The sequence below is a fragment of the Diabrotica undecimpunctata genome, chromosome 5 (genome assembly GCF_040954645.1).
Source record: "Diabrotica undecimpunctata isolate CICGRU chromosome 5, icDiaUnde3, whole genome shotgun sequence".
NCBI classification, from domain to species: Eukaryota; Metazoa; Arthropoda; class Insecta; order Coleoptera; family Chrysomelidae; genus Diabrotica; species Diabrotica undecimpunctata.
In genome coordinates, this window is record NC_092807.1 from 98,397,642 (window position 1) to 98,409,450 (window position 11,809).

The following is an 11,809-nucleotide window of genomic DNA, read 5'->3' on the forward strand; positions in this document are numbered from 1 at the left end:
AGCTCAAAAAAGTTAAATTGAAAAATATACAGGACAAAGAATGGAAGGACTATTACAAGGAACTGTTAACAGAACACTAACCACTTCTTTTTTGGTCTTCCTCGCCTGCGCTTTCCACTCGTTCCTTCTCTTAATACTTTTTTCGCTTGTATTTTTGTAAACATCCTGTATAAACATGTTCAATCCAACGCGCTTTTTGTGCTTTTACTATTTGTATGATCCTTGGTTGGTTGTAGAGCTCCATTACTTCCTTATTTGGTCTTCTCTCCATACGCCGTCATTATTCTTTGTTCCTTCATATAGCATGCAAAATATCTTTCTTTCCCATTGTTCCAATTGCTGTTTATTTTTCTGATTCAACACCTAAGTTTCGCTGCCATACAGAACCAAAGGTTGCACAATCGTTTTGTAAATTCTGATTTTCGTATTCCTGGACGAAACTTAGATTTGATCGTTATGTTTAGTGCTCCTATAGCTGTACTTCCTTTAGTAATTCTTTAATTATCGTTACTCCAAGTATCAGAATTTGCGAACATAGTAGCTGAAGAACGCTGGAAACAATGTGTACAAATGTACATTTCTGAATTTGCAAGTTTCAAAAAATCTGCAATCTTCTTGGGGATATTATATATAGTGTAATCCCCACCGGTTGAGTAGTGCACTTTTGCTGTCGGTAATTTACAAAAAACTTACTGTGAAGTACGTTTTTGGGGCGCAAGGCAATATACTTTCTCACAATTTCCAAGAAACTCAGTCCACTTTTCTTGTCAGTAATACAAAACGACCTTTCCTGCTTGGTTTTAGTATCAGATAATGAAACGATTATCACCGATTTTCTGTCGTCCAAAAAAACACTTCTAATTTGTACAATTTATCGGACATAGTCGCTCCATGCACACCAAAAATAGCAATAACCTTCATCAGCAAATAGACGTCATCAGGAGCCTCTGTCAGAAATTTAATAATGTCATCTGACTCCAGGATTTTGGACTTTTTAGCTTTGTATCCTCCACTCAGGTTTTTTAGTAAGGTGGTTAACTTGCTGAATTTAGAAATGTCACAATTTTCATTCACCAACAACGTACGCTTCAGCATCGAATAATACGACCATAATGACGATGGCATCGCTTTCTTCGACTTTTTAGAAAAATACGCCAGAAGTATTTTTTCACTAACGCCATTGATATTCTTAATGATTTTCCACTTTTTAAAAGACTGGTATTCTTTCTCATACATCATCCTAGATTTTTGTGGCAACAATAAACTTTCTGCTTCCAACGCTGCATTTTCTACATCTGATGGCAGGTTTTCCTTTTCTTGTGTCAATTATTTTCCGTCTATTTCGTATTTATTCATTTGTACACAAAACGCAACAATATTCTCCGCAAAAACCAAAACGTAACATTTGTTTGACATTTGTTGACAGAGTAATTCATATTCCTAGCAACGGAGCAACACAATTGCGATTTTTGTGCTAAAAATTACAATTTTCTTTGAAATTCTTTTTTTTGCCTAAACTTGAAGTCTTGCTATAGAAAAAAATGTTGTATTGCACACGACGGTAAAATCGCATTATCTTCTCGAGCATAATTATTAGCGTCTCGACTGACGCCTCGACGCTAAAAAACGCTCTCGAAGATAAAGTACAATTTTATCGTCTTGTACAATAAATAATTATTATATACAACTGCCAGTTTATTATTTGTTCAAAAAAAGTATGAAGATTTTGTCAGATTTTACTAAAAGCAAAAGTGCACCCCTTAATGCGTTACAGGTTGTTAAAAACTAGAATATTTCTAGTAAATTTTAAAATTTTGGATTTTATGATCCAAAAATCCAAAAAATATAGATTATAATTAATATATTGATCATGTGCCGACTAAGGAAACACTATTTTAGAATGTATTTAATAAATGTTATGTGACTTCTTATTTACCATTTTCCGTTTCAGCTATTCCAGAATACAAAAGAAATATGTCCGTTCCTCTCGACATGCCTGAACCTGAGGAACAAGTTAAGTTAAAAAAAGTAGCATCCTTTACTTTAAGTAGAACAGATCTAGAAGCGAGAATTACAAAACCAAAATTTGTTCCAGAAAAACTAGACTTTCAATTGTATGAAAAATTTGAAGGTAAGTTAAATCTGATTCATATGGTTTAGTATACCTATTTAATTTTAATACAGCAGGTTCTTTGATGATCGTTTTATATCATCCTCTATTTTTTCTTTTTATAGTAGTCTAAACCTGCCAATGAAAATGCCTCTGAACCTCTAAAAATCATGCAAACTAGGCTTGCCCCTAAACCCCCTCGTTGATGGGGAAAGCAAAAAAAATCGATTTATCAAGAATCTAAACTCTGTAGAAAAAATGGTTTAAATAAAAAATGTAACTGATATAGTTTTGAATTAAAATGTTTATTAGTATTTTTTGACTGGACTTTTGGATTTGTACTCTCAGAAACGACAGGCGATTTTGAATGTCACTTACGCGAGGGAAATCAATTTTAAATAAAATTTGTAAAGAGTGTTTTTTTTTAAATTAATATAAAATTGCCTTTATTCGAAAGATAATCTTTTGGTATTATAATTTAAATATGATTTCTGACATTTGACAGCAACGGCTGATCTGAAGGTCCAATTTTCAAGACCAAGACATTTTCCTAAATTTATGGCTGTATATCGGCAATAACGCGGCGAATATTGCCCTCCAAATCAATCGTTTCAGGCTTATCGGCGTAGACTAGCGACTTCACATATCCCCATAGAAAATAGTCTAGCGGTGTTAAATCGCACGATCTTGAAGGCCACTTCACGGGTCCGAAACGTAAAATTATGCGGTTACCAAATGTTTCCTTAAATAAACCAATTGTGGTACGAGCTGTGTAAAATGTTCTTCTTCTTTATGTACCATGTCCTTTCAGGACGTTGGTCACAATTATAGCTATCTTAATTTTTTTCACTGCCACCCTAAATAGCAAAATGTAAAATGTTGCGCCGTCTTATTGAAACCACAGCTCCTGTACATCATTATTGTTCAATTGAGGAATGAAAAATTTATTAATCATGGCTCTATAGCAGTCATAAATGACTGTAACGTTCTGGTTAGCATTGTTTTTGAAGAAATATAGACTAATTATTCCGCTAGCTCGTAAAGCACACCAGACAGTCAGTATTTCTAGTTGTAATGGTTTCTCAACATACACTTGAAGATTATCTTCAGTCTAAATACGCCAGTTCTGTTTGTTGACTAGCTATTCAACCAAAAAGTGAGCTTCGTCGCTAAACATAATTCGCTTATGAAAATCAGGATCAACAGCAATCTCATTTTGGGCTCATTCTCCGCATGTACGCATTGCTAGATGTATCGTCAATTCCTGCACGAGTTGGATTTTGTAAGCAGGCAAACCAAAATGTGTCCTCAAAATCTTCCATAAAGTGGATGGACACATACAACTGCTTTGCACGATGACGGAGAGATGATATTTAAATCATACTGTATTTTATATACTTAATTTTAACTATATCAAGAAGTTTTATACTAAAATACTGATTATGACGTCTCGTTTTAAGCATATAAGTTTCTGTTGTATATTTTAATTCCTTTTTATATAGGAGATCGATTGCCCTTCGACCCTCTATATTTAATTAAATCAATATCATAAATCATACCTTCTGTCGAACTTTATTAACTTCTCGGTGCTGCAAATATAATAAATCCTCTCTCGTAATTATTATAAGCTATTTATTATTAGAGATCTATAATTGTTACAACCAATATTGGTATATTGTTGATTATAGCTGCAAACATTTTAAATATTTATGTCTAGAGAGTACAAACGTTAGCTTTAATGAGTTTTATTTTTTTTATAAACGCGAATTTATTGAAGGAATTATAGAATAGTCCAGTTTACCATGTTTTTTAACTTTTAATAAATTCCATCAACATTCATCGATTTTCTTCAAATTTTAACAAATAGTGGGGAATATCTTAATGGGGAATACTAAGTGTGCTTCTACTCGGGGTGTGGAATCCACCCCAATGGGGAATTGGAAAGTTTATATTAAAAATAACCTCAAAAATCTAAAAAAAAAGATACATTAAGAGCAAAAACTAAAATAAAAAGAGTGTTTTCAAAAAATCAATACTTATTCGTGATTAAAAACCTTCTTTATGTTATCAGATACTATTTTTCTTTATGTTATCAATGAAATTTTTGCGAATTACTTAAAAAAGTTACGTTTTATCGAAAAAACTGTAAAGGAATAAAATGTGTATTACAAAAAAAACAAAAACATCGCTTTTCATTTTCGATGTAAACCTAATATAAACCGAGTAACACCTTATTGAAGGTGAAACATGCGCATTTAACAAAAAATGTTAAAAATTCTACATAGAATAATAGGAAAACGATCAATTTTACGGGAAGACTTCATAGTTAAATGAGACTTCATGGTTATCACTTATGATGATAACCAGAGTTATAATGCCAACAGGGGAAACAGAATGCATAGAAATGAAAGGAGGAATCCGCCAAGGAGACTCGCTCAGCCCATTGTTATTCAATATGGTGATGAATCAAATAATTCGCGAAGTAAGGAAACGACACAGATACCACATGGGAGCTCAAAAAAATCACGATAGTATGCTATTCCGATGGTGCAGTACTAATTGCTGATAACAAAAATGACCTACAAAGGCAGCTCTACGTGTTCAATATCACAGCAAACAAACTTAATATGAGAATATCAGTAGAAAAAACTAAATGTATAGCGATCAGTAAAGAGCCGCGTAGATGCAAACTAGAAATAGACGGCAAAATTGTAGAACAAGTAATGAAATTCAATTACCTAGGAGTAGATATCACTAGTGACAGGGATATAAGAACAGAGACCACAAGGCAAGCATCAAAAGCGGCAAGAGTAAGTGGTTGCCACCGAGAAACCATATAGAAAAATAAATATCTGACCACGGAAAGCAAAGTGAAAGTATACAAGACAACAGTAAGACCAATCCTAGCATATGCAGCGGTGACAATAACCGATACAAGATAGACGAAACAACAAATCAACAATATCGAAATGAAAGTATTAAGATCAATAGTGGGCATATCATTAAGAGACAGACAAACCAACAGAAGTATACGCGAACAATGCAAAATTCAAAATATTAACAGGTGGATAAAAACATGAAAAAAAAGTGGAACGAACATGTAAACCGAATAAGACCAGATAGATTAGCGAACATCTGTAAAAACAACAAGCCGTATAGCAGAAGACTCGTTGGAAGGCCGCCAAAAAGTGGAAAGATAATGCACAGTCAACAATGACTGAAACAGAATAAGCGGCAGATAAACAGTAGTCGCGCAAAGAAGAAGAAGAAGAAGACTTCATGGTAAAATCCAGCAAACTAGAAGTACTCAGGTTTACAGAGTACATAGCAGCTGGATTCGACGACCAGCAATATACAGGAACAGCCTTCCTGGATGTAAGTAAAGCCTTCCACAGAGTGTGGCATGAAGGACTGACATACAAAATGCGGGACCATGATGAAACTTATTTCTTTGTACCTAAGCGAGCGGAAATTCAGGGTCTAGATAAGAGCAGTTCTAGCTAAACAGGGAATCCTGGAAGCTTAAGTACCACAGTGAGCAGTCTTATCACCCTTCCTGTATAGCCTATATGCAGCACACGTTCCAAAAACATCAGGAACGCTAATCAGCCTTTATGCAGACGACAATGTAATCGAGCCAAAGCATAGAAACCTGGATATGGCTGAAAGAAATCTACAGGCGGCACTGTATACGATAGAATAATGGAGTATCCAATGGAAAATAGCAATAAATCTAGAAAAAGAGAGAACTCTCCAGAGAAGAGATAACTTACAAGGACAGCTAATAGTATAAGACAGACACATTAAATGACAAAACGAAAATAAATACCTAGTAGTTAGGATGGACCAAGGCCCAACATTCACACCACATATTAACGTGACAGTCTAAAAAATAATAATGGCCAGAGCCACAATAAAAGGACTCACAGGAGGAAGAATCAAATTAGCTATGAAACCAAAATTAAAACTAATGAACAGCATCATACTACCAATAATTACATATGTATCTCTTGAATGGGGACACACAAGTCCTAGCAACACAAAAAGGATTTAAGCCGCACACAACAACTGACTTAGAGAAGCTACAAACGTGCCTAAATATGTCGCTGAACGGTTCCTATTCAGAGACCTAAAACAAATAAGGGTACTGCATATGATGGAGGAAAAAGTATAACATAATTCGTTGAGTTAGAAGACCACCCAAACCGGATCCTGCAATAGACATTAAGGTATGATGTGTAACCTGGAGATCTAGTTGGCCACCTGAAAATCTTAGAAGAAATTCCATTGGATTCTAAGGCCATGCCGACAGATGCTATGCCAGTCAAATTCGACTTTGAAACACCCTTTGAAGTTATCATAAAAAACCACCAAATGGGTAAAGAAATTGAACCAAAAGTGGAAGAAGGTTAACTCGTATGGTATACGGATGGATCTAAGATAGATGAAAGGGCAAGAGTGGGAGTTACTGGGCCCAATTTCAGGGCCCCATCTAAATCTCTTGGAAATGCCCCAACTATCTTCCAGACAGAAATACATGCTATAGACATAAGTGCCCAAGAATATCTCAATACGAGACACCCGTAGGGCAAAAGTCTTTATTTTATCAGACAGCCAAGGCGCCTTAAAAGCTTTAAAGTCATTTACATGTGAGTCAAAGTTGGTTTGGGACTGTAAACAATTTTTCAAGAAGCTGGCGGAACGCAACAATGTAACTGTGATGTGGGTGCCAGGTCACAAGGGAATTGCAGGAAATGAGGAAGCTGACAGCCTCGCAAAAGAAGGAGCTAATACCCCTTTCCAGGGTCCGGAACCCTTCTGTAAACTATGGAAAAGCCACATCAGGGAGGAACTCCGTACCTGGGAACTCTATCAACTAAGATCATATTGGTCTAACACACCAGGACAAAGGCAAGCAAAAAGGCTCATAAAAGTGTCGCCTACTGCAACAAACCGCCTTCTCGAAATAAGTAAAAAAGATATCAAAATGGTCACTGGCCTTCTCACTGGTCACTGCCCTCTGAGATATCATCTCAAGAAGATGGGCAAATCAGATAGTGAGAACTGTCGTTTCTGTCACAATGAAAAAGAAACGGCAGAACATATACTATGCAACTGCGTAGCACTGTTCTGAAAACGACTAAAATTCCTAGGAGAGGTCAGTTTGACGTCCTCTGACATAGGAAACAAGTCACCTAGGAAGCTAATCAACTTCATCAGAAATATTGGCATTCTAGAGTTTAACTAGATTAAGGTATGCACAAAAGATCTCTATAGGTCGAAGTACGGTGAGGCCGCATGGCCTTAACGACCTCACATAATCTAATCTAATGATTATCATATCATAATAGGATCATTAAGTATCATAAATGGAAGCCCCGAAAACCCAAACAGCAAACACTAGCAAACATATAATAAAGTCTAGTTAATTAGAGCTCTATCAAAATAAGACAACGCGCTCACCTTTGGCACGGTAGTATATTTACTAATGTTGATTTTGTATGTCTCAGATCAATCCATTAAGAACGTGCAAAAATTGTATTGGACGATAGTATGAAAAGTATAATCCGAAAAAAAGTTCATGGATTTTATTTTAGGAACGAACTGCCCACGTTAAAGGCTATTTAACGAAAAGTTAATGCAGACGCAAATGATACTTTAAATTAAATATCCATGAGAGTATTAAAAAGAACTTTACATGAAATGGACTTTCGGTATGTGAAAAGAAATCGGAAAAGTTGGTTGATCGAGAGAGACGAATTATTGATATGGCGGAGAAAATATTAACAAAAATTTCATGATTTTAGACAACTTGGTAAAAAAAATTATTTTACGGACGAAACGTGGTTGAATGAGGGTCATACGAAATCCAAAATATGGTAACACTTGAATATTAAAAGTGCGCTACAGACTTTCATTGAGGGACTTTCAACCGAAAGAAGACGATTCAGGTTTTTAACAAGGTGGTTTAAATGTGTTAACCTCAATCAAAACGGCCGATTATCATGATGATATGAATTCGGATGTGTTTGAAAAGTGATTTTCGTCTATACTGACTCTTGTAGATCCTGGTTCGGTAATTATAATAGACAATGCACCTTATCACATCCGTGGTATGGGAAAAATACCAACTTCTGCATCTCGAAAGGCAGACATATAATAGATTGGTTAAGAAGTAAAAATATAGATTTTAATAAATCCATGATAAAGGTACAATTACTTGATATAGTGCGCGAACCTAAGAGTTTATACATAAGATTTGCAGTAGACAAAATGGCACGTGAGCATGGCATAACCGTATTAAGAACTCCACCGTATTATTGAGAATTGAGTCCCACCGAGCTGATATGGGCACAATTAAAAAATAAGGTAGCACAAAAGAATACAACATTTAAATTAAAAGATGTCAAATTATTATTAGACCAAGCCATATAAAATATAATCTCTTCCAACTGCAGTCACGCATTAAACATACACAGAAAGAAGAAGATAAAATGTTGGATATAGACACGAGTGTTGAAGTTCTTATCGAGCCCATTATCATTACTCCAGGAGAAGACAGTAGTGATAGTGAATTAACAGCAGGAAGTGATTCAGGTTTTAATTATCAGATGGTAGTTCAGTTTTATTTCCTAGGTGGCGCTACGAGTTATGGTACCGGACAAACAGTGTTTGTCCAACGTTTTTGCAGCGTATAGGTAACTCTCGACTTGAATATTCGTTTAGAAAAGAAGTTCCCAGTACAAACACATATTCATTCATTCATTTATAATTTATAGTAACAATATATTCATTCGAAATTTCCCTGTAGAATATTGATATATTCTAAGTCTGTATATCTAATCTTATCTGATTTAATACAATATGCAGTCTTAAATCAAGTCTACTTTTTTAATGAATTTCTCAGTATTCTGGCAACTTGGGTGAAATTAACTAATCTATTCCGTGCAAAAATGATGAAAACGATTAGTGATAAATGTAATACGAGTCTAGTTCTTTATAGTAATAATGCCTTTTATTTCGAGCAACATGTAAAAATGATTCAAATGATTACAAAATATTTTTTGAAGCCTTCTAGAAAGCGTAAGTACATTATTATGTGTAAGTACTTCAAAGCAGTAATTACAGTTAACTATTTTAATTGTAAACGGTTTTTCACTGTTGTGTAGTTTTAATGCAAGTAAGGTTTCTTCAATTTGCGCCCCAGAAACGCAAATTTCTGCTCTTTTAACTTCTAAAGAATCGCTAATTAACTGAAATTACCATTAATAGGCGAGGAAACGAAGCATTAAACCTACCAATTTTCCGCAGCAAGATGAATCGCTGTGAAATTTTGTGCATTCTATTCGGGAAAGTGTCAGGAAAACTCGCAGTTTAGCTATTCTTGGCACATTTTTTGCTTTTAGTAATGAATTTAGTGACCCTATCGCTCTGCTTCTTTTCATTAATATTTTGTCCTATCTCTTTTTCTTCTTTTCCCGTGTTTTTTGTAGTTACTCCTAAGTATTCAAATTTTGACACTTTTTCAAAACTATAGACAGTCTCTGCTCGTTTCATTTTGATATATTTGTTAATAAACTTTGATCAAATGAAAGGCAAATATCGAGCACAGTTTATTAATTAAATCTTGCCCAAGTACTTTCGCTTCCTAGAGCATCGTCAGGGGATTTCGTCAATTTTGGCCTATCCAACAATCTGTTGAGAGTGTCATAAACATAAAATTGTACATTACACTACACTACACAAGGACAAACAGTTTAAAATTAAAAAAAAAAGGCGAAGCTACATTATATTTGGCATCAGGAGAGAGAATTCTCAGAGAAATTTCATTTGCAATGAAAAATAAAATTAGAACTTCAAATTTAAGTTGGTTGCAATACTTCCAAAACTATACAACATTATTTATCAATACACAGTATTAGATTTACGCATAAAGTTTTAATTTTTTTATTTAAAAAACCGGTAGTTTTACTCTGATTTAAAAAAAAATACCCCACAGCTTCGTGGAATTAAGTTAACCATTTTTCCAAAAATTTGACACGGTTTGATGATAAAACGCTAATAAAACACTGCGTAGAAGATGTTGGCACTGAAGAGGCACTTTGCCAATTTAAAAAAACAATGACATCGTTTATTTCCAGAAAAAATATATAATTAAAACATGAAACCCTATTTTTAGGGTTAATTTTGATCCAGAAAAACAATGAGATGGTTTATTTCCAGAAAAAATATATCAATAAAACATAAACATAAAACCATATTCAAAACCCTATTTTTAGGGTTAATTATGATCCAAGGTTCATTATTTTCACTATAATATTAGTTTTACTGAAAAACCCACTAGTTTTAAACTCTACCATACTATCATTAATATTGCGATTCTGTGGTAAATGGATTAAATCCGAAGAGAACCTGCCCCACAGACAACTAAGGTTGATATATTAGCAAAATACGTCAACCAAAATAAAAAATATACTGTAAAAAAAGGTAAACATTCAATAAACCTGATTTTATCAGTTACAACAAATGATTATGATCTTGTTTACCAGTAAAATCTTGTAAACCGACTATAAAATAACATCATTATTTATAAATAAACTCCAAAGAAGTGAAATTAATTATAGATAAGGCACTTGATAAGATACCTAATAAAAATTATCATTATTTCTATTTAATTCTAAGCAATTTTTTTCTTCAAAGTAATGCACAATTAAATAAGTTAGTTTTATCTCGTTATTATCGAATAATTTACAATGCCAGAGCCAAGTGCAACAACTTGCTCAGATCACAGAACAATAGCTTTAATGAGTCACACAACATTTTTGAAAATAATTCACAGCAGAATTGTTAAAACTCTTGAATATGAAATTAGTGACACACAATTTGGCTTTAGAAATGGTATGAGTACAAGAGATGCTTTGTTCGGCTTGAATATGCTGGCTCAGAGATGCATGGACCTGAATCAGGACATGTACTTATGTTTTGTAGACTTTGAAAAGGCATTTGATAAGGTTCAACATAAAAAGCTTGTAGATATATTAAAAAGCAAAAACATTGACAGTCGTGATATGAAAATTATATCTAATTTATATTAGAATCAAACTACCAAGGTAAGAGTTGACAACCAGTACACCCAAAATATCAAAATACAGAGAGGAGTCCTCCAGGGTTGCGTGCTGTCCCCACTACTTTTTAATGTCTACAGTGAAGCGGTATTTCAAAAAGCACTCTCAGAGTGCTCCATTGCTACATATACCTCAGAAGGTATATGTATCAATGAAGAAGTTTTAAATAACTTACGTTTTGCAGACGATACAGTAATAATGACGGATAACAACAATGATTTACAGAACGTAATGCAACGCCTTAACGAACACTGTCATGAGTACGGGCTGAAGATAAATTTAAAGAAAACTAAATGCATGATCATGACTAAATCTGCACATGCAAATATTCAAATGACTATTGAAGATACTGCAATTGAGAGTGTTAATAACTATATAACTTGTGTGCTAATATACTTAGGAACATGGATAACATCAGATGTAGACCAAACCAAACAAATTAAGACACGCATTGAAATAGCACGTGCATCATTCATTAAACTTAAATGTTTCGTTGTTGTCGAGACATAAGGTTAGAACTACGCCTGAGAATGCTTCGATGTTACGTATTCTTTTCTCTTTTTTATGGCTTGGA

General features: G+C 34.2%; 1 protein-coding gene across 2 annotated transcripts in view; it reads left to right on the top strand.

The window, feature by feature from the left end:
• capu (formin protein cappuccino) overlaps window positions 1-11,809 on the top strand; it is a 60,262-nt gene that overhangs the window by 18,010 nt on the left and 30,443 nt on the right. For both annotated transcript variants that reach the window (XM_072532317.1, XM_072532319.1), the window contains exon 3: window positions 1,952-2,131. In XM_072532317.1, coding sequence (XP_072388418.1) covers window positions 1,952-2,131 — 180 coding nt within the window. The remainder of the gene's footprint in view (window positions 1-1,951; window positions 2,132-11,809) is intronic.